The sequence below is a fragment of the Talpa europaea genome (genome assembly GCF_964194135.1).
Source record: "Talpa europaea genome assembly, chromosome: 6".
Classification (NCBI taxonomy): Eukaryota; Metazoa; Chordata; class Mammalia; order Eulipotyphla; family Talpidae; genus Talpa; species Talpa europaea.
The window spans coordinates 137,063,253-137,087,280 of NC_140072.1; the positions used below are offsets into that span (position 1 = coordinate 137,063,253).

The following is a 24,028-nucleotide window of genomic DNA, read 5'->3' on the forward strand; positions in this document are numbered from 1 at the left end:
CAAAAACTGAAAGTGAAATGAGGAAGGCTGGTTGAGCAATCGGCCCAGGGCGATGCCAGGACAGCAAGGCCAGCGATGCCGAGGGGCAGAGGGGAGAGGATGCAGGCGAGGGCTCCTGGGGGGCCACCCTAGCGGCTGCTCTTAACTCAGACCGTCCACAGACACCGAGAACAGGAAATGACCCGTTCCCTGTGGTCACTTAGGCTAAAGGACCTAACCTTCAAAGCCCAGGCGTGGGATGGATGACTCCACGGAAAGGAAGCGGGCGCGCCTCTCTCCTTGCTTTGAGAACAGGGAAGCAATGAAAGGCCAGGGTGTCCCCATCCTCAACCAGAAGGAAAGCCCCTCTGCCCTGCTCTCCCCAGATGGAAAGCTGCTGGCCGGGACCCTGCTGCTGGCCCTGCTGTCTTGCTGCCTCACCGGGGTGTCTTTCTACCAGCTGGCTGTCCTGCAAGCGGAGCTGGGGAGCCTCCGGGCAGAACTGCAGGCCCCCCTTGCAGATGCGCAGCCAGAACCTCCCCGGGCAGCGACAGCAGCCCCCAGGGCAACTCTGCCGGAGACCCCAGCTGTCACCCCAGCTCAGAAAGTGAGTTTGCAGCAGCTGCAGCCCTACGCGCGCTTCTCCTCCAACGGCAGAGGCCTTGGTAATAACTTGGGGTTTTCTCTTCTTAGGGGAGCCTTGCACCGCCTAGCAACGCCAGCTCCGGCAGCAGGAGGAAGCGCACTGCTCTGGGTCCCGAAGAAGCAGGTAGGATGGGGGCTTGGGGTTGTGCAACGCCCGCTGCATGGTGCTCACAGGTGTGGAGGGCGCGTCCAGGCTGGGGCCAGAGAACAGCACGGGGAGCTGAGCTACCTGCCAGCTGGTGCAGATGTGGCTTCATGACAAAGGTGGTGCAGGCAGACGTCACGGGCTGCAGGCTGTCTCTCCTCCAGAGAGCTGGTTTTAGGGGAGACGCTGTGATTTGAGCATGGAACACTGTGGGGGTTTTGTCTACCTGAGTCACAGTGGGGGGCTCCAGACCAAGACGTCCTGAGGTGCATCTGGTGCTTACAGCCAGGCAGAGTCATCGCGGAGCAGGTGTGTGTGTGCTGGCGGCTTGCTTTCCACTTGAGAAAAGTCTATTGTATGCACACACAGAGGTTTTCACATTCTGCTTTCACATGCACCTTCCCAAGTGAGCCACAGTATATGAACCTTCTTCTGATCGTTGGCTCATAGCTGCTGCCTGTCTTCATGTTCCGCAAAATGACACAGATTTGTGAAGTCTCAGTGTGGGTGAGGTCTTCCCAGCGCCCTGCTCCCGTTCCGTTCCTTCAAATCAAAGATGAACGGGCAGGCTGGCCTCCCGTGGGCCAGCACCGAGCTTCGCAGGCGTCCTCTGCTGGTGCGCTTTCCCTTCAGTACAGAAATGCCGCGGACCAGCCCAGCAGCGGCGGGTAAATCGAGGCACTCTCAGGGAATGAGCGAGAACAAGCCCGAGGTGGTTGAAAGAATTAAGGCGAGGGACGAAAAGAAATGACACACAGACACACTCTAAGGGAGTGAAAATCTGAGTGTAATTGGCTGGAATTAACTTTCTCTTTTCATACATTATTTTGACCATTACATAAGATTATTTTTTACAGTTTGTGGTTAATTATACGTTAGATTATTACATGCAGTGAAACATAACAAAAAAACAATATGCACCATTTCAAGATTCCATTCATGTACAATCATCAATAAATCAAGTTCCTACCGAGACCACAGCAAGAGGTCTCCTTCGTCCGAAACCATTTTTGACCCTCAGGTCTTTGCAATTAACCTTAGTTTAAACATTGATTCAACTATTAATTTCCCATCTACATTGCGTATTATGTATATACTATAATATGGATATTTCTTTACTATTACTTATAACTATTTCTGTTGATTAAATTTACTATTATAAAATCACAACAGCTATTTCTCACATTTAGATTCTTAAGCATTTTCTGTAAGTAGTCAAACCAGTTTAAGGCAGCAACTGGGCAGTGAAGCACAAAGCTATTGAGTGGTAAGTTAAAGATGAGCGGTGTGGTCTCGGCAAGCTGGGCAGTGTCAGCTGGAATACAACGGCATTGCTTGATAGCAGCCGTCTTCTTATAAGGCCAAAGAAGGGTTTTTATGAATCCCCTCGGGGACTGCGCCTGTCTTAGGTTGTCAGGAGTCGCAGACACTTATGCAGGCAGTGCCTTCTGTCGTCTGTCCCCGATCTTACCTGTCACTGGCTGTCCAGTCCAACGCACAGGGGAAGGGGGTCTTATGTACTCTGACTTTCTGTGTCTGAGTAACTGCCACCCTTTGTTCAGCATGCTCACTGGCGATCAGCAGCAGAGGCTGCCTCAGGGGCAGAAGCTGCCGCACAGAAAGGGCAGGTATGAGCACCTAGGTTGTGTCGGGCAGGTGCGGAAACAGGACACAGGTGTTTCCATTCCTGTTCTCCTGAAAGCTCTCCATGACTCTGGCAGTAAACGGGACATGCGCCATCGTCACAGCTGCACATCGGCGGCCTCCCCGTTCTGCCAGGTGATTTTTCTGCAAGCTTCTGCTGTTATTTTGGAGCCTTAGCATTTTCAAGTGCTTGTTAAGCTGAGCAATTATACGGTTTTAAATAAGTGGTACAGTATTTGATGTCACATTATCTCTAAGCCACATCAGCACACTCAGTGGATGTATACTTGCTGTGTTACAGGATTATTATAGACTTTTTCTAGAATATTCTGTATCCTACACCGACTGCTTGGCGTCAGGGCGCCCTCACCGTAAAACTGGGCCAAAAGAGCTCAGTATTGCTAAACAATGCAACCAGGATGTTATCTGCTTTTATTTTTTCTGTAAGTCCAACCCCAGTTCACCAGGCCCTCCAATTTTATTATGTGCACCTCACTCTGTAGTTATGTGCAGGGTGCAGGGCCCTAAGCCCACCTCCCACGCACAGGCAGATGCTGCATCTGCGCTGGGCACCTTGGACACATAACCCAGAGCCTCCCAGAGCCTTGGCCCTGTCTCCTTGGCCTAGAGCAGAGACCCAGGGCCTGGGTCCGAGTCGTCAGCTCATCCCGACCCCAGCAACAGCACCTGCTCCAGGAGCCACGGCCGCTGGTTGATTCTGACCTCGATGTGAAGCCAAACCAGAGTGGCCTGGGCGTGACCTGGCATTGTTCCTGGGGAGATGTGCCCTGTTCTGAGTTCTCCCCCTGTCAAGTGTCAGCCACAGCCCTTCTCAGGAGCCTCTGTGGCGAGGCCTGGAAGGAGCTACTGAACCCAAGAAGGAGCTGGGCACGGGCAGCGGGCGGGGAGCAGGGAGGCTCTGGGGCCTCTTTGCCGGCCAGGCAGGGCCTGTTGGGCTGCTGAGAAGCCTCAGCAGAGCTGCCGCACCCAGCGGTCTCTGGAAGGGTCATTTCATGGATTTCTGGTTTTATTTAGCACCTGTTATTCTCACTGAGCATCGTTTATATAAGAACAAGGGTGCGCGTCTCAAGGATGCCGCTTGGTGGGTGTTCACGATCCCCACTGCAGCCGAGGGCACACGACCCCCTCCTCCCGCCCGCCCCCAGGCCCCTTCTCCTTGATTGTTCATTTCACTTCTTTCCGCAGAGAGAAAGGACCTTAACCTGTCATTTAACTCTGGAAAAGTTATATAAGTATTTTACTAATATCTCATTTATTGAGAAAGACATTGCGGTTATGGGGATCTGTTCAGAACTTGGCCTTGGCTTTGTTTTTCTTAATGATGTTGTTTTAAATCAAAGTCTTGTGAACTTTCGTGTGTTTCATAAGATAATGTTTGATGGTGGTATAACAAACAGAAATGTGGGGAAATCCAGGATCAAAGAATCGCCAAATGTTTCAAATCAGCCCAAACTTCACTTTTTTTTTAAATTTTATTTTTATATTCCCTATACAATAGCAACCCTTTTATTTTGACCCCAATCCCACCTTTCCCCGCTCCGCATAGTGTGTCCCTGGTTCATAATTGTTTGTTGATTTTGATTTTCACTTTCTTATAGTTATTCATTTTCCTGGTCCCTTATTTAAGTTTTCTAGATTCCTGCTATGAGTGAGACCATCCGGTATTTTTCTTTTTCTTTCTGGCTTATTTCGCTGAGCATGATCCCTTCCAGCGCCATCCATGTTGCTGCAAATTGCATGTGTTTATCTTTTTTGAATGTCCATGGTGTGTATGCACCACATCTTCTTGATCCAGTCATCTATTTTTGGGCATTTGGGCTGTTTCCAAAGCTTAGCTATTGTAAACAGTGCTGCTATAAACATAGGGGTGCAGGTGCTCTTTGGAATGGATGTTTCTGTGTCCTTTGGGTAAATCCCTAGGAGTGGAATTGCTGGATCCTATGGAAGCTCCATTTTTAGTAGATTGAGGAACCTCCACACAGCTCTCCATAGTGGTTGGACCCAGCCAAACTTCACTTGTAAACCCAGAAGATAGTCCCAATTAGAAAGAAATAACTGACGCAACTCGGCATTGGAGATATGTGTATGAAGACTTCCCCAGCTTCCGGCTCCGCACATAGCGAGCCGCGTACCACGGAGGCCTGTTCACCCTCAGGCCCTGGGAGTCCCGGAGAGTCCGGGGGATGCTCTCCCAGCCGCCTCCACGGAGCCAGAACAGCCGTTGGCCAAGCCGGGTGGCCTTGCACCCCTCCCTTTATTCTGGGGGAAGTGAAGAGTTATCAGGAACCCATGTGTTTTAGATTACAGAAAGACAAAGTTCCTTTTTTAATTGATCATGTTTATTATACTTGTCTCAACTGGTGAAAACATGAAGAATTCAAAGAACTATTAAGTAAAACATGGGGAAAATGCCCATATTTTATCTTCTAAATATTTATTGTAAGATTTCAACCAATGTACTTTATTCTCCATTTTCAAGTAAGCTTTTTAGGTTGGACTTTAGGATGACAGGCAAGACCTGAGGGGGTGCAGGGAGCTTGGCCTTGACCTTGTGGTCTTTGTCACGGTGAAGAGCCCAACCTGGGACCTAACTGATGAGTCAGGCTTTCTGGGGGCTCCACCAGTGTTCCCCTCGTCAGGATCGCCTGGCACTTGCCGTTTTTTTTAAGATCAGCGCGGGGACTATCTTGTGCCTACTGGACACCCAGCACTGTGACTTGTGTATTTCCCTGGGGTAGACATTTTTAATGGTTGAAAGTAGAACTACCAAGACCCAAATCCCTCTGGGTCTTCTGCCTCAGACTCCAAGGCGCTCCCTGGGCGAGGTGCTGGCAGGGAGGGCGGGTCACGCCCCCTCTCCACTCCACTGCTGCTCTGGCTCAGCAGCCACTTTCAGGCGTAGGGTGAGTGTTGAAAGGCCAGTGCAGAACCCAGCCACCCAGGCCCTCCCAGACCAGGCTGGCCGGAGCCTCTCGCCCAGCAAGGGCCCCTGCCTCCAGGCCGGGAACAGCTGGCTGTTGTCATGGCGATCTTTGCCCAGAATCTTCCTTGGCCAGAGTTATTTTTCTCCTCTGCTCCCATTATGAGAGACCTTTTCTTCAGTGTCGCAAGAGCTGGTGTCTGTTCAATTTCAAAAAGTATTTGACTTGAAAATAGTGAGCCGAGGACCCAACCTCTGAACTCTGTTCTCGTCAAGTTCAAGGTTTTGGGAAGTGGAGGAGCCGGAACCAGGCAGCCAGCACAGCCCATCACGACGGTGCCTGCTGCAGGCGCCCCTCCAGCCGGAGGCGGCCGCCAGGTCGGGTCTTGGGTGTCCACCAGGACACAGTCACAGAACTGGCCCCTCGGGAGATCAAAGCGAGGGGGAAAGAACGTAATTGACAAACGTAACTCATGAGGAAACTGTCACATGAGAAAAAGACAAATACATTGACAAAGTGGACTCTCTAGGTGGGCGGCAAGAATCAGCGGCGGGCGTGAAGGGCGAGGAGCGGCAGGGGGTGCGTTTCTGCTCCCAACGGGGAGGCCGGGGTGAGTGTGATCTTCTCCTTGAAGCTCGATCATTCTCTATACTTTCTAAGAAAAAAAAATGCACACATTCATAGGAAATATAGAAAGACACAGTCGTGTGCGGCGTGTTCTCACTCACGACCCCAGCAGACTGGACACTGGTCGCGCTTTCCTGGTCAGCCCTACCTGAGGGGCCGCGCCCGCTGCCCCTGTGCTGGCCGGTTCCGAAGAGTCAGAGAAGACACAGATGGTCCTCAAAATGGCAAGCTCCGAGCAGTTTCCAGAATGAACTGAACTGGGGCGCGAGACCCCCGGTCACTGCTCGGGCCCTGCGTGCAGGCCGGTCCAACCTGCGAGGTGACTCACCCTCTCAGGGTGAGTCAATTTGGTTGGTGCTGTGGTCTTCACTGTCTTTCTGAGTGGAGATCTAGTTGACGTGAATTTCAGGCACATCACATCACAGTGTGATATTTGGATACGTGGTAACCCCTCACCCCTGGCCCAGTCCACCATCCATCACTACACACTTATGCATTTTTTTCTTATGATGGGGACTTTCAAGATTTATTATCTTAGCCACTTTCAAGTATGCAAGACGGTACTGTCCACTGCAGCCCCATGCTGTCCATTCATTGGCTGGACCTACTTATGTCGCCACCACCAGTCTCTTCTTCCACCTGTGGGCCTGACGTCTTCATTGAGGATGAGAAAACTGAAGTTCAGACAGTCAAGTTCTTCTGTCAACCAGCTAGATATTTAGTTGGGCAAGTTAAATATTTTTAAGATTTATTTATTTTTTATGCATACAAGAGCTAGGGTGCAGGCCAGAGGTGCAGGGGGTGTGAGAGACAGAGACAGAGTGGGGAGCAGAACAGGTGGATTGACTGAAACACACTGCTGAGGGGAGACAGGCGAGGTCTGCTGCACCCTGTGGGTAGCTCCCTGGCCACAGATCAAACTTGGGCTGCAGTGGCTGCTAATAGCTTCATAGTGCTGAGACTAACCCCTTGCACCACAGGGAGGCTCCTAAATTAAATTTTTACGTAACAGTAAGATAAACAGCAAGCTCTTCAGCCTTTACAAAATACAGGTAAACTATGACTTCAGTTGATTCTCACAGCAACACTGTGAGGTATAAATTATTCCCTTTGTACAGATAAGAAAGACTTGTTCAGAATGAAGTGTCAGTCTCGAGGCTACACAGTCATTGGTCTGAGAACTAGGGCTTTAATTCATTATCTACTGAGTATAAATTGTGAGTCTTTTCAACCGTATGAGCTGTAGGTGTCAAATTATTCGGTCCTGGAGAGGCTTAGACTGTTGAGGCTGCCAGTGTGAGGGACACTGGTCATGGACCCAAGGGATGGCAGTGGTGGAGCTTGCAGGGGGGAGGGCACCCAGGCCAGGGCGCAGAAGAGCACCCTGGGGTGTGAAGACTGAGGATTGCCGGGTAAGAGGAGGGTGCAGCCCACGGTGGAACATGACTCAACGGGACGTAGGGAAAGACGAGAGGCCCGATGTATGTCAGGCCCCGACACCACCCTTTACTCTTCGGAGTTTTGGGATTTCTGCAGGAGTTGATTGATTGACATGTTTTCACAAGTGCAGAGTCACCCCCTCGCCCTCCCCTCCCTGTTCAGCTCAGCCTCCTCCTCTTGATTGGACTGTTTCAGACAGAGATAAAGGAATTGAAAACCTGCTCTTCCATAGCTTCTTCCCCCAAAGGTGAGATCACAATTAAGATCTTTTTTTTTCTCTTTTATTTCTTCTTTAAAGCTTCTTCTGCGAAACAGAGAGTAAGCCGTGCTAGAGAAATAGTACACAACCATTTCCTTTAAAAACTGTCATAGCTGCCATCATTCTGTGGATGAAGATTTAACAACTTCTTGAAGATTATTTGCTGTAGAAAATGTTTTCCCTATAAGCATGGGCTTAAAGCTTTATTGTTAGAGCATCTAGAAATTGTGGGAATTATTTTTTATACGAAAATCTTTTTCCTAATTTAATTGGATTCAGCACGTATTATATAGTTGGGAGTCAGCATGAGATCTTTGAGAATTATTTGGAAAGCTCAGATGCTGTAAAATGTCTATTCTACCTTCTAAATTGCTCCACAGATTTTTTGCAGTCTGTTAAAATTCAGTCACTATGCAAATTCTGAGTATCAAGTGACTCACAGTCTAGGGAGAGAGACAGTTATAGAAACAATTACTATGTGCAGTGAAATGTGGTTCGGTGGATGCACGGACAAGGTGTGGAGGTATCAGGGCTTCCGCTCGCAGGATCCAGGTCAGGGTCGACACTTGGCCTAGGCTCTGAAGGGCGGGTGGGGCGTCACCTGGTGGAGAGTGAGGAAGATGTAGCGTAGGAACTGGCCGGGTTGGGGTGCACCCTGGAGCGCACAGATGGCCCTTGCTGAGCAGGCGGGAGGGGAGCTGAGTGGAGCTCATCAGCCATGACAGGAGACGCGGCTTTGTGTCCAAGGAAACCCTCCGGGGAATTACTACAAGGACAAGGGACAACTTGGGCTAGGGAGACAATTGTGCAGGAAGCGAAAGTGACGTATTAGGACTGCAGGGCAGAGCAGAGGCGCAGTGTGGCAGCCCCGGGCCGCGTCGCGGGGGAGGGTGGAGACCGACACTGAGGCCGCCACATCCCTCACCTTGTTTTGATCATTCTCTCCCTGGCCCCACTCACGCCGTCCCTCCATCATCAGCCTTTTGACAGTCTGGTGATTGCTAACTTAGTCTGGGATATTCCTGTCCCCTCCTTCCTTTGGATTTTAGTGCACTTGTCCAGAGAAGCCATCTAACGTCTGGGCGCTGGGCCCCTCTTTTGGGGACATTCACTCTATTTTGCGATACTGATGCGTCTTTGCTCCTCCTCTGGGGCGTCTGGGATTCTCTCTCTTTTTCTCCCCTATCCCTGACACGACACAGGACGTAAATTTAGTGCTTAATAAAACTGTCCACTGAGATGCCCGAGAGACGGGATCTAAATTGAACACAAGTTACAAACTCAAGCCCTTAGAACTTGATTACGAGATTATTCGTTGGGGAAAAAGAAATCAGACAATCAGAAGAAATCAACTTACAGAAGGTTCCAGCTTGAACAGCTCAGAGGTAGAGTTGTGTGTGCGCCAAGAGAAAACCAAGGAGTGTAAAGTGAGGGTGTGAGGACGAGAAGAGAGTTTGGGGCTGGCGGGGCCCAGGGTGTCGCCGGCCTGGGTGGACACGTCAGGGGGCAGCTGGAAGCCTCGCGGCGGGGGCACTTGCTGGGGCAGCGGGTGGCCGGGGCCAGGGCCTTCTGGGTGCGCCGCCGCCCCCCGCGCCTTTCAAGGGAAGTGACTCGAAGGAAGTCAGGGCCGGGCGGAGGCCAGCGCGCCCCGTGGACTTGCCGGCAACTGTACGGTGAGCCCTCGAGGAGGCACTGACATGTCTGATCAGCTGGAAAAGGAAGCGCGGGGGAGGGTGGCGTCTTCTGCTGGGGTGTCCTCTGGTGCTGCCAGGCCTGCGCGGGGCGCGCGGGTGCACCTGCCGGCCGGGCGCGATGGACACGCCGCAGCCTCGCGGCCCTTCAATCCCAGCGCTTGTCCAGCTGGGCCATTTCTTTTTGAAATTCTTAAAATATTTGCAAAGATTTCCATTTATGGTATCATCTCCTTGCCACGTCCTCCAGGAGCCACGCCCCTGGCCGAGTCCCCGGGCTCCCCTTTTCCTGAACTCCCAGAATCAGAGACTGGTCATTAGAGTTTCCTCATCTTCCCATTCACCTGGTCCCTGGCCGGAAACTCACGAGAGCCTCGCCTTCGTCCCGGGCGCTGCGCTGGCATCCTGCGCTCGCTCTGGGCACAGGCGGGCGTCCGGCCGACTTTTTGGGTCAAATGCAAACTTCTCAATCTAGTTCACTTAAAAAAAAAGTTCTTAATTCCTACAGCCTCCTTAGCGGCCCGCCCAGGACAGCTGCTCCCCACCGCGCCCGGTTTCCCTCCTCGTGTGGCACCGGGGACGGGTCAGCCGCGACTTCTCCAACTTTTTCACAATTCTCTGTCCAGGGTTAGGTCAATATTTAGATCTTTGAGGTATTTCTCCTCACTGCCCCTTTCCAGCCACTGCTTATCATTCAAAACTCGTTCAAGAAAAACAAAACGACGACACCAACGGCCCCGTATCCTTTCCAGCCACTTTTCCTGGTTAAATGGAGTTTGAATGTTACGCGCCTGCAGCTTGAAATGCTTCCTCTGGAAGCACTTACGTGCTGTTCTAACTGTGACGTTGCTTGGATTTTTATTATATCAACTATTGAGCAACAGAAAACTGTCTTGTCTTAAAAGTTCTTATTTTAGCAATTTCTCTTCGGTGAACTGCTTGTGTTATCAGTGTCCCACCTCGCTTTTCCAAATATTTTACACAAGGTATAGAATAAGTGACTTTTTCTAACCTCCTGTATAGTTAATCTCAAAGGTAGAGAGATGCCTGAGCGCCTGAAAACCAACACCCAGTTGTCACCAACTGTCACCAGTTGTCACCAGTTCCGCGGCTCTGACACGCGGCTCTGCCTCCTCAAACTCTTGTGATGGGGTCTCCTGCTCTCGGGCGGCCCCTCCGGGCCACTCTTTGGGGGTGATCTTTTAGCTGAGCGACCGTGCATAGCCTACAGACATCTCTGTGGGGAACAGGCGGGGCTGGAGGCCGTCAGGGGAGCAGTGAGCACCGGGGGAGCTCCCTGCAGGGGCGCGCAGTGTGGGGGGCAGGTGTACCCACGCGCTGCCTGCTTCCCACAACTCCCAGGAAAGTTGGGTGACGGTCTCTGGAATAAGCAGAAGGCGGGGTGCACAGCCGCTTTTCTTTTCTGAAGAGCATTTGGAGAAACGAACTTTCCAGAGCAGGTCTTCCTGAAGCTCGAATTCCCCTGCATGACAGAACAGACCCTCAGTCTCCGGGGCTCAGGCTGTGGCCAAGGCCAGTGGAGGGCAGAGGGTAAATTCCAGGCATTTTCGGGCGAGTGAGCGCTGAGGCCTCCGGTGGTGTGCCCCTGAGTGTCAGTCTCCTCCAGGACCTTTGGGGAAACAGTCAGGGGAAGTGAACAGGACTAACTGGGGCTTTCTTTGGCCTCCTGGCGACGGATGTGCCCTCAGGCTGGCACAGCCCCCAGTATCTGCCTATGTCCGGGTGTCTGTTCACTGCTATGTAGAGATAAGCATGAGAGCACTGCCACCAATAACAATCGAGATTGGGGCCTCCCCGGTGGCGCAGCGGTTGAGTGCTGGGTTGTGAAGCTGCCTGCGGCCTCTGCAGCGCCGGTTCGATCCCCGGCTGCTCCCCGGCCACCGGAGGAGGGTCCCACATGGAGCGCAGACCCCTCCTGCCGCCCGTTGCTCCCCTCAGCAGTGTCCTTCGGTCCCTCTGCCTGCTCTGCTCCCCGCTCTGGCTCTGGTGGATTCTCTCACCCTCCCGCGCTTCTGACTGTGCCCAGTGCTTGTATAAATAAATAAATCAATCTTTAAAAAACAAAATCGAGATTGTGGTATTTTATGTACCAGGTTTAGTATGAAATGTTTCCACGCAGAGGGTTGAGCGCAGCGCTGTGAAGCTGTCCGCAGCCTCTGCAGCACGGGCTCGATCCCAGCAGGCCGGCCAGGGAGAAACCCACATGGTGCGGCAGACCTCGCCTGTCTCGCCCGCTGCTCCCCTCAGCAGTGGATTTCAGTCAACCTGTTCTGTTCCCCACTGTCTCTGGTGAGTCCTCTCACCCCCCGCATCCCTGGCCTGTACCCCAGCTCTTGTATGCATAAATAAATAAATCTTAAAAAAAGTATGAAATGTTTCAAATGCCTTATCCCATCTTTGCTGATCCACGCTTGCACACGTGGCACCAGAGGAATGTGGCTTTCATCAGCACCCTCCTCTTCCTCCTCTGTGAGCGGGCCCTGGGCACGGCTCCTCCCGGTGTGGCGGGAAGAACAGGACTCCCCTAAACTAGCTGGATCCGACTCCTGCCGCTGCTGCTCCTTCCACCGTGAGCTGTCCGGGTGCCCCGTCAAGGCTCTCTCCGGCCATCCTCTCACGACGCCTCTGCCCACTGGGATGCTGTGCCCTGTTCCCGTAACGTCTGCACCGCTGCTTTGCCCCCTCCTGCAGCACGGACAGCGCTGCATTGTTTGACAGTCAGCCAGAGGGGACTCTGGGCTTTAGAGACTGCACCAGGGTAAAGATGGGTCAGAGAAGCTGCGGCCTACATAGGAAACGCAGCCTCTAGGGCTCCATTTCTACCTCGGAGTCACCAGGGAAATTCCTTCACAGGCTTTCTTAGCAGTCACTCCACTGACAACAATCTTTTTAGGTCACTGTGCCTGTACCACCTCAGGATGTAATTCTTACATCTGTTATCCCAAGCGCTAAGTAATAGAAAATTTCAGTTAATCAACTGAAGCAGAACTCCGGCACCGCGGCCAGCTCGTCACCGCCTGCAAGGAGAAGTGTGTTTTTATTTTACTCACTGTAAAATACCCCAATTTATGAGCCTCTCTTTCATGATCTTTTATGTTAGATTAGATGTGATTGTCGTCTCCTTGATCAGCCCTGTCTTTTCATGATTTTACTCTTCTGGTTACCCAGGGTCGTAAATATAGTATCTAATACTGACTCCTAGAAATGAGTATAATCTTCTAGTTTCTTTTTGTAACAGTGAAACTGTCCCTCTGCAGTACACATCCTGCTTTTCCTTTCTCCCCCAACCTACCTTTGACCTCTTCTCCCTCCACCTCTCTCTGAACCCCAGAAAGCTCTCTTGGGCATCAATGCCTGCTAGTTTATAACTATTTTGCTTTATCCATTCATCCACTTTGATTTTGTATTTTACTCGCATATGTGAAAAGGTCCAGTATTTGCCTCTGTGGCTCTGCCTTACCCTGGTCCACGTGACCCCCCGTGCTCTTTCCATTTGATGAGAAATGGTTACGTTCCGTGGTTCCTGTGGTTGAATAGTATTTCACCGTGTGGCGATACCACGCCTTGAGAGAAGTGTCCTTTTACAGAGTTATTTCAGCTCTGAATGAAATACCTTGTAGGGAATAAAACAGCTAAACTAGCATTTTGGTCATTTACAGAGCACTCACGTGTGTGGCCTTCTCTGCCACAGGTTCCTGCTGCTTTCCTTGCTTTTCCTACACAGGGTGCGTTTGTTTTGCTCTTACCTGAAGGCATTTCTCTTTATTAAGTCAAATAGTTATTTATTGGCTTGAATATTCTCTGGAGCAATCTACATGTAATGTGTGGCGTGAATTGATGTTTCCCAGAAGTTTTACTGATTATGCAATCTTGGGGAAATCTTTCCTTTTATTATTTTTTTAAAAGATAATTCTCTCCTTATTTTGGTCCAAAATATTTGTCCAAAAGCCTGCCTTTGGCTCCAGAGCACCGCGGACATGGATTCAATTCTGGCTGGTCACTTGCTTCCTCTTAGGATCTGTATCTTTCAAGACTTAGTCTCCAGTATGTAATATTTAGGATTTGTGACATCACCCGCATTTATATCTGCTCCATAAACATAGCAATTATCTCTTTATGCCCAGTGATGTTGATAGCAGTATTTTCAGTCCAGTGACCCATTATTTAATGTCAGCTTTTAGCAGAGAATCTTTTTTAGAATGATATGATTTGACTGTCCATGTCCTTGAAAACTTGAAAAACAAGTGGCAATAAACGAACTTGCTTTTTCTGCAGGCAACACTTTTGAAAGCCAGTCAGGTGACGTGCAGAGGTGATCTGTTACTGCATCTCTGCAGCATACAGCTTTGCTAAAACATGTTATGGTTTAAGCTGAAGTTATATTAAAAATCTTAGGCAAGATCAGAAAGTAATTTTAGGGGCAAAATGCAAGCAATGTTGCAAGTGTAATTGACTCATTGTTTCAGGAAGTATGGATTTGTAGCTCTATATTCTCAGTCACCTTCATATCCTTATTTAATTCTATTCAAGTAGCTAAAAAGATATATTTTTGCTTTTCAGTCATCCAAGACTGCTTGCAACTGATCGCAGACAGCGGCACGCCTGCTATTCGTAAAGGTAATGACAGCCCCGGAGGCAGCTCTCCTGCCCACCTGTGACTGTGCAGGTGCCTCTTTTTCCTTCTGCTTTTCCTAATACACCTGCCCTTTTAAAATGTACAAAATTAAAAAATAAAAATAAAACTGCCTGCCCCAGTAATTTTTCCACTTCGAATTCAGTAAGTTCCATCACTTCTAAGTTTCAAGTCCATAAATTATATTCAAACTTGACTTCAGATCAATTATCTGCCCTAAAATGTCTTGTAAAATGATGTAACACAATAAATTTAAATGGATTCAAAACAATTGGGGCAAATGTAACACTCTAACCAACAGAATTACCTTAGCAACACCAATGTTTAGCAATGTTAGCTAATCAGCAGATGATAACGCAAAATCAACATTAAGCCAAATTGGATTTATTATCATTTAGAAATCCTTTTCACTTATGCAATGACTCAAGATGATCTTCACAAATATGAATTCTCCTGTTTCATTAGGTTGTAGAAATGACTGAATGAAGAGTAAAACTGAACGTTTTATAGCCTAAACATGATATTAAAATAGCACAAATATTCATATGATTTAATGTATGGCACAGACAAATAAATGAACGTGGCATTTCTATGATCAATTCTAGTTTCAAATGGTTCCTTTATACACAGGCTGGCTGCGAGCAGGCAGTGTCCCAGCTCCTGCCCAGCACTGTCCCTCAGCAGTGAAGAAAATCTGCGTGGTTCACACTTTCAGGGAACTTACCTTTTGATGAGGGGAACACAGGCCAGCAATAAACCCCCAATGGACAAGCAAAGGAGAAAATGATACAATTAAACACTACGGGAAAGGAATAAAGCAGGCGGAGGGGAGAATGTGGTGCTGGGAACAAGAAGGGAGCTGAGATGCGCAGAGAGGCCAGGAGCGGGGGGTCCAAGAGTCCAGATAATGGTGTTGGATGCAGCTTGGCAGTGACTCTGGGGACCTGTCTTGCAGCTATAATTTTCAGTGTGATTTAGCGTAGCTAACTGTAACATGAACATTAAATGACTTGAAATCTGTTATTTATTGCTCTGTTCTTCCAAAGTCATGTTTTTACAACTTTTAATAGGCAGCAAACTCTTTCCTAAGAATTAAACTAAGCCAAAAAAAATCCCTAAGCTCCAAAAATTAAATTAAAAAGATACATAACTTGGAAAAGCTTTGTTTGATACATTTTGCCAAAAACAAAGACATAGTACTTCACACAAAAGGATGCATCTGCTACTCCACTGAGTGTGAAGTGCACAGAGGGGGTGATCCCGTGGGGCCAGCTCTCTCTGCCCCCGAGGGTGTTTCTCTGGGTTTGTGAACTTGGACCAGGGATTAGCCTGGCACAACTCCTGAATGTCAGTGCACATGAATTGTAGGGGGAGGGCAGAGCTAGACTTCATTTTGTTAAGCTTGCTTACAGAAGTCCATAAGAAACCTTCTGGAGAAAGATATGTCACGTCAAGTCTGGAGATGAAATTCATGGACATTCGGAGGAGAAGGGCTGTTCGCATCGGGTCTTTTAAAAGCCTCAGTAACTGCTCTCTCATGCTTTTCTCCCGCAAAGGCAGGGAGGGCAAAGGCAGCCTCCACAAATGAAATGCAGCAGAGCCTGGCAGGGTGAAAAATCATGTCTCTCCTATTTATTTCTATGTTTGGAATTTTAATTTCATTTTTGAATAGGTGGTACACGTACGTTTTGCAAATAAATTTAACAAGCCCATTAAGGGTGAATTCAAAACTGTTGCTCCCCTTCCAGCCTGTCCCCACCCAGCCTCACCCTCCAAGTCATCACTTCACGTGTGGCCTTCAACACTTGCTGTAAACCCAAATGAGAATGTAGCCCTGGCTTCCCTCTTCCTGACAGAAGATGTGCCTATTCATGTGGATGTTATTTGGGTACACTATCATAAGCTTTTCTCACTTAACAATGCATATTGTCGTTATTTTGATATCTGAACAGAGTTCCTTGTTTCTGTAAAAAAGGTGGCCTAGTGCTCTATGGGGTGAATATAGCATAATTTATTTAACCAGCTCCCTCTGAGCAGACTCAGCTCTGACAGAGTTGCAAAGAATAGCTGTACAGTCTTCGATCCACACAGGTCACCACACATAGGAGAGATTTTGAATTTTGATGGTTATTGCCTCATCACTCAATGGGGTTTTTAAATGTTCTGGTCTCACTGGCAGCAAAACAACAGCAGGTGGAAAATAGTACATCTCAATTTGCTTTTCTTCAAATATGAACTATACGGACCATCTTGTATATTTTAAGAACGCTTTGTTTTTGTATTGCTGATAATTATCTTTAAATTCTCTGTTTTTTCTTTTCTATGTTCCCTTTTCTGTGAGCTTGCTGTTCAGATTCTTCCCAGCTTTCTGTCGGACTTTCGTTCGATTTCAAATTAATTTCTATGCACTCTTCAAGTGGCAAGCAGATGAATCCACGCTGAATTGAAAGATCCCCTCCTCCCGTGTTGTCAGTTGTCTTTGTAATTTTGTTTAAGCTTTATTTGTTGTTGTTAAGTTCTGTTCATGTTTTTAATCTTCCGGATTTTGAGGTATGATTACAAAAGACTCTAAATTTCAGAGTTTTCTAGAAATGCTCTCTCTCCCAATTTAATGGCTTCATTTCACAGCTTAATTTTACATTTAAATATTTTGTCTAACTTCAGTTTATCCTGATAAAAAAATGTGAGCTATGCAACTTAAATTTTTCCTCAACACAATTATTTTTAGAAACCAACAAATTTCTGGACAGTTCATATTTCCCCCCCTGCTTGAGGATGTTGACCTTAACATATTCCAGTTTTTGAGTCTTTTTTTTCTCTTCTCTACTGTGCTCCTGATGTCTGCTGCAAGCACTGCCTCTCACCAGCATCTCCCCATTTCCTCCCGTTCTCAGCCCCCGGTAACCAGTGTCACTTCTCAGAACAGGACCTTTTTAGATTCCACAGAGAAGACAGATCATGTGGTAATTGTCTTTCTGTGACTGGCTTATTTCACTTAACATAATGTCTTCCAGGCTTATCTGTGTTGTTGCACAAGTTTATTTCTGGGCGTTCTGTTCTGTTCCCTTGGTCTGTTCGCCGCTAGGCCAGTACCATACTGTTTTGACTCCATAGCATTGTAGTAAATTTTGAAATCATGGAATGACAACTTTGCTTTTGCTCAAGATTTCTTTGGTCATTCAGAGTATTTTGCGATTCTATATAAAATTTTAGGATTTTTTTTTGATTTTGTGAAAAATTTCATTGGAATTTTGGTATAGAGATTGCATTGGATCTATAGGTTGTTTTACATAATGTGGGTAGATGTCTTTCCACTCATTTGTGTCTTATTCAGTTTCTTTCATTAACATTTAATAGTTTTCCATGTACAAATCACTCATCAATTTGGTTAAGCTTATCTCTAAGTACTCAAAGGTCTTTCTATGCTATGCTGCATAGGATTGTATTCTTAATTTCCTTTCCATATTGTTCATTGTGACTGGATAGAAGCACAACTGATATTTGTGTGCCGATTTTATATCTTGAAGCTTTGCTGAATTTGTTATTTATTTGCATGAAGAACCATAGGGTTTTCTATATACAAGGCTGGGTCCTTCGTAAACGGAGATCATTTTACATTTTCCTTTCTAATGTAGATGCTTTTATTTCCTTTCCCTGCCTGCTTGCTCTGCCTAGATAGAAATAGCAAAAGTGGAGCTCCTTGGCTTGTTCCTGATCTTAGAGGAAATGCATTTCGCTTTTCACTGTTGAGTAGATTAGCAGCTGTGGGTGTGTCATATAGACCTTTGCTATGTTGAGGCAAATTTCTTCCGTACCTAACTTATTGATAATCTTTATCGTGAAAGAACGTTGATCTTTGGCAATGCTTTTACTGCATCAATTGAAATGATCATATATTTTTTTCATTTGTTAAGTGTGATACAGGCACTTGTTGATTTGTTTATATTTATCCATCCTTGCATCTGTTGATAAAAAAAATCACCTGATCATAGTGTGTGAGCCATTAAGTGTTCACCTGAGTGTGATTTGCTAGTCTTTTGTTGAGAATTCTTGACTATGTCAGAACAGGAAAGAGTTTCTCATTAAGATATCTTAAGAAATACATGCCAATTATCTTCACATATTAATACTGACATTTTAATTTAATTTTGCTTACTAATGGGCACATTATATTTCGACTTTCAACAACATTTAAATCTATCAAGTATTTAGAGCTGAGTGGAACTGATAGTCAAGTTTTATATATAAAGGTATTTCTGTAGTTTAGCCATTGGCTAAGGAAGCGAGCATTGATATTCTTGATATTCTTGGAGTTCACTTCCACATTCTTGAACACCTGCTGCCGAGCTAATGCTAGTGTAGAAAAACACTCCCCCGAAGAGGCACTTACTGCTCATTCTCTAGCTGGCATTTATCTGCAGTCTAACTAGTGTGCTAAAAATCTAAGGTTTACGATGTAGAACCATGCCATAAAATGTATGCTTTGGTTTATGATCACTTTACCATCTAATTTATTATTTAGCCTGCTTTCTTAAAGAATTTTGAATTCACTCAGCAGCATGTATTTATTGAGGGCAAACTATGTTCTTGGCATTTAGGTTCACATCTAAGTAGTCATAGCCTTGGACATGTGAATATAACTCATATGTGCACCTTGTGTATGGGTTGTGTGTGTGTGTGTGTGTGTGAGCACACACACACAGGGGGGAAGTGCAGATTACTTGAAAACAAGTAAACACGTGCTCTCTCTTCAATAGGAACATTTACAGCTCACCTGACAAAATGCCAAAAAACAACATCCAAAAGAAAATAAGAATATAAGCCTAATAACTCCCTTTTTCCCTATTCTGACATAGCAGCTAAGAACTAGCTCACCGATTTTTATAGGTACAGTCATAGGATAAAAAAATAAGAAATTAATTTAAAATATTACCAAGGCATTTTTCAGTAAAGATTTATCTCTACCAGCATATGCACAGGCAGTGTTAGAAATTTGTGTTTTTCCTCAATTGCAGGGACTATCCTAGTTCCATGGTGGAGGATGCTTGAGTTCCCGGAATTATAGTAGCTCGTTAGTAAAATGCTTTTGAGCAGAAATCATTGTTTAAAAACGATGTTGTTTTAAGCAACAGCATCATTTTAGATTATTTTATGTTTAAAAGTCCTTGCGCTAATTTGGTAACTGTCTGCCTGGGGAGCCAGGGGTCAGGCTCGAGGGAAATACCCGGCCCGACATGGACAGCGCCGGACGCGGGGACCCGGCCCGGCAGCGCCGCGGTGCCGCCGGGAGCAGCCCGGTTCTGCTCGGAGCATCCCCGACGAGCCACGTGTCCGCGCCCCAGAGCCAGCGGCGCAGGGGCGCGATGCGTCCTCCTTCCTCTTCTTTTTAAGAGATGAAAGTGGTTTTGGGGTTCGGGCAAGCGGGAGGCGAAGGGGAGCGGCCCCCCGTCTGACCCGTGGTTCCGCCCGCCAGGCCCGTACACCTTCGTGCCCTGGCTGCTCAGCTTCAAGCGCGGCTCGGCCCTGGAGGAGCGCGAGAACAAGATCCTGGTGAAGGAGACCGGCTACTTCTTCATTTACGGTCAGGTGGGTGCGGGGGCGGCTGTGCCGGCGGCCCCGGCTGGCGCGCGCCCCTGACCCGGCTCTCCGCTCGCGCAGGTGCTGTACACGGACGAGACCTTCGCCATGGGCCACCTGATCCAGAGGAAGAAGGTCCACGTCTTCGGGGACGAGCTGAGCCTGGTGACGCTGTTCCGCTGCATCCAGAACATGCCCGCCGAGGTGCCCAACAACTCCTGCTACTCGGCGGGTGAGCGCCTGCCGCTGCGGCGGGCACGGCCGACCCGGGGCTCGGGGCGCGCAGAACCAGGACAGGGAGAAGCGCGTGGAGACAGACAGGCCCTGGGCAGTGGGTGGGCTTCTCCTGCGCGCGAGGCCTGTCCCAGCGTCGTGTCTGCAGCGGCCCCGGGCGCGCCTCCTGCGCCCCGCCGGACAGGCCGCCCTGAGTTCTCCTTGGCCGCGCGCCCGGTGGTGATGCCCTCCCCAGAGGGCCGGCCAGGGCCTGAGCTCGGGACTCCTCTGTGGAGCCCTGGTGAGGGGGGTGGACCCGAGAGCCCCGAGAGGCGGCTCCTGTTGCCTTCGCTGCGCAGCCCCCCATCCTGCACTTTCCGCGCGGCCCAGCGGGGCCCCAGTGCGCCCAGACGCGCGGCGTCAAGGCGGTGGCAGGGCGAGGGCGGGCGCCAGCACCCCGGCCCTTGTCACCTCATGCGGGCGCCCGGGTGCATGGACACCGCCCACCGTGACCGTGGCGGATGCCAGCGCGGGGCCCCCCACCCCAGCGGAGGTGCCAGGGAAGCAGGGGCAGGCTCTGGCCAGGTGTAAGGGGCAGGACAGGACACAGGGCAGGTTCTCTGAGCCCATGCAGACCGGGTAAAGGAGGAGTCAGAGTCCTCAGTGGTTTTTTGCAGGTCTTTTATTGGGGTTCACCAGGCATAGGGCAGGCAGGGGTGCTGGCTGGGGGGCCTGCCAGCCTCCCAGCCCCCAGCAAGTCTTCACTCTATCTGGGCTCTCTGGCGTTCGTTCTGCTGCTTCTCAGCTTCTCTTTCGGCTTCTGCTTGGGCTTCTCCTGGCATCCGGTGACGCCGCCCTTAAAAGCACAGTCTTAGCCCAGGTGTGCCCACTCCAGGTGCCGCCATCAGGCATGCATTCAGGATCACAGGGTTCCCTCATCTATCCTGATGGCGGGAAGGCAGGAAAGCCTGATATTTTTCCTTACCCTACACCAGGCCAGGTCTCTTCCAGCTGAAATCGCCAACGTAAGGTTCATTTAGCTTGGGGCTAATTTCAAATTAACCAAGACTGGCATTAGGAGAAAAGTGCCCTCCACACATCCTCCCCTCTGGTGATGCTGCAGATGCATCCAGTAGCCCTAGGAATAACTCCCCCGCCAGACAGCTCCTGGGCCTGGCTTCAAAGGCACTCGGGAGCAAACGCACAGGAAATCAGAAAGGAAGGAAAAGAGTCCACAATTGCCATTCTGAGTCTTCCACCCTAAATAGCTTGAGGTGGGTGATGAGGAAGTTTGTTGAACTGAAATTCCCTAATTTTCATAAAGAAATGATGGCCCGTGCCCCATGGTGACCAGTATTTGAGTGTTGCAAAATATTTATAAACGACAATGCTTCCCCAATCTGTAACTTATTTAGGCTCATTAATTCCCCGAGCTTCACAATGGATTCCTTTTCAAATTTCCTAATCATCTGGCCCCAGCAATTTTACTTCCTGTTAGGGTGTTCTGCCAGGTTTCTTTGATGCCTCAGTCTTGGCAAATAATTAACTTGACCTTAAAGCTATTTCTCAAAGTTAATGGCTTACCATTAAATATAAGAACTATTCTCTAGAAAATGTCAGGCTTGCAATTTTTAGCTGTCTGGGATGAATTTGTTTAAAACCACTATAATTGCACGTCAGTGTGTAAATGCATAAAACATTTCCATAATAACCTGAAAAAAATTAAAATAGCCATTTAAGGAATCCAATATAATACCAAGCACCTCGTTGATACACACAGCTGAATCTTATTTATTATGCACTTCACCAATTGGATTTGTTTATTGCGGCAAACGGTATAGCTGATTGCAGTAATCTGAAACAACTGAAATAGCCAGTAATTCAGTGCGGGAATGTTAAGCACAACCTAGACCAACGTTATTTTTAGAGTTAATATTACTTAATAGTCTAGGACATATCATCTTTATCAAAATATTAGATTACCTTCAATCTCTATGACAATGGCGATTCAACAAATACAGTCCAGTCTTTATTTTTTCTATTTAAGGTGGTCATCAGATGCTTTAACCATCTGAGAAAACATACACATGACTCTAACAGTCCCTAAAACTCTGCCCTTCTGTTTGTTGTCTGTGTTGGTCTGTTACAAAAAGCCAGAGCTTTGCAGACAGAATCTTGCCATTCTGATCTCTGCTCTATCCCGGGAGCAGGGCCTACCTGGATGGTGTACGCGCTCTATAAATTCGGGCTGTGCCCCAGGAAATGTGGGTGCTGTGGGCTTGAAGACAGAGTAGGTGTTAATGCAGATGTGCCGGTGGAAATACACTTCCTGCCTGTTAATGAAACAACGCAACTGCTTTCTGAATTGTTGGCTGCCCACATTGACGGGCAGGTACTACTTACTTTGTTAGTTTCATCTCTTTGCCCCTCTTCTCTTCTGTCCCCTCCTTCATATTTTTCTTTTAAAATGGGGTCCAACATTTTCCCACACAAGGAATGTGGCTCCTGAGCTGTGTTCCATGCGCCTTCTCCACAGAGTGCATCATTATGAATTAGTCACATGCACACGTATTGATCAGGGCTAAGAGGCTAATGACCGTGTTACTTTTGATCATAAAGACACATATGGGCCTGGAAAGAAACCTGTCATTTGAAAGATTAGGGACATAACCCCAATGACGCCTAAGTCCAGAGTCCGGACTCCAGGGAAAATGTGTTAACCGAAGTGCTTTGTTAATGAACGGTGTTTTGTTTTTTGCGTTTAGATATTTTGAATTTTTTATATGCACATTAAACAGTATATCTAGGACTTCATAGTGTATCTGCATACTCAGAGACATGCGTGTGTGTGTGTTTTGTATTTTTATTAACTTTACTATAAAGTATTTCCCCTGTTAATAAAGTGAAGCAAAGGCACTTTTCACTATATAACATTCCATTAAGACATGTGCTGTATTTTTCTCCTAGACAATTGCTTCCTATTAGAGTCTCCATTTTTTTAATAGTAGATGATGAAAGCATTTATATCTGTTGTGACTCCTGCTGTGTGTTTCTTTAATTATTTCCTTCATTCTGAAGAACAGTAAGGAGTTCAGGAGCCCTTTGGTGTAATTAGAAGTGTGAATGCCTGTGTTAACATTTTTGCCAAAACCAAGTTTTATTTAAGTTTTTTTCCCCCTTTGTACAAACACTTACAGTTGTTTCTTTGTTTTTGTTTTTACATCACTCCTTTCCAGGCATCGCAAAGCTGGAAGAAGGAGATGAGCTCCAACTCGCAATACCACGAGAAGGTGCTAAAATATCTCAGGATGGAGATGGCACATTTTTTGGTGCGCTGAAGCTGCTGTGACCTACTTACACCTCATCTGTGGCTATTTTCCTCCGTTTCTCTGTACCTCTAAGGAGAAAACATTTAACTGGAAATACCAAAAGGAAAAAAAAAAAATGTCATTACCGTAGCCTTTTCTGAGAGCTGTTTGTTTTGGTTTGCTCAAACAAGACCAAAACAGGAAACTTACCAGGCAACCCCAGCCAAAGGGTGTCATGTGAATTACAAGAAATAGGGTCCATGCGGGGAACGGCCAGAGGAGCCTCCTCACTCTCACGCCGCGCTGAGCCGTTCGGGCACAGCTTCCCATTTTGGGGGACGCACAAGATTCAAAGGGACAGTAATCATTTCTTCAAAAACGGTGTTCCACCAGTTCCCATAGGACAAGGGCCCCCCCATAGGACGTTCAAATACTTGTGGGAAGTCTCAGGACTTATCCCACATTTTTATGGTAAACACACCTTTCTCCTTTCTCAGTTAATGATGTGGAAAAAAGTGAAAAAGTTACAGGATCTTGCATCTGGCCCATAAAAGGTAAATTAAATTCAACTTTATCATATTAGATGGTGAGAAAGCAGGAGGTAGATAATATTTAAGTCTTTTTGGTTTAAGTTTGCAATTTTATCTCTAATTTTATATATTGTTGGATGGAACATGCCCAGACATTTTTTCACAGAAGGGAGCTAATTCTCTCACGTATCTCTGCTTATATGTAGATTCGATCGCTCACTTCACTCACTTCAAAAAGTTTTCACGTAGGGTGACTCCAATGCAAGCCTAGAAGCATGAACTGGAAATAATGATAATTGCTTTCCTTAAAAAACTCTCTCCTACCAGTTATAATGTCATTTCCCTTTATTTCCTGTCCTTTCGTTTTTAACTGC

At 47.6% G+C, this 24,028-nt stretch overlaps 1 protein-coding gene across 1 annotated transcript; it reads left to right on the forward strand.

The window, feature by feature from the left end:
- Window positions 1-238: 238 nt before the first annotated feature.
- On the forward strand, window positions 239-23,165 carry TNFSF13B (TNF superfamily member 13b; the record flags this gene model as incomplete). Its single annotated transcript, XM_084234995.1, has 6 exons — window positions 239-586; window positions 673-748; window positions 13,954-14,010; window positions 19,500-19,612; window positions 19,685-19,835; window positions 23,053-23,165. The coding sequence occupies 6 exons, from the start codon at window positions 239-241 to the stop codon at window positions 23,163-23,165; spliced, it is 858 nt and encodes a 285-aa protein (XP_084091121.1).
- Window positions 23,166-24,028: the final 863 nt, after the last annotated feature.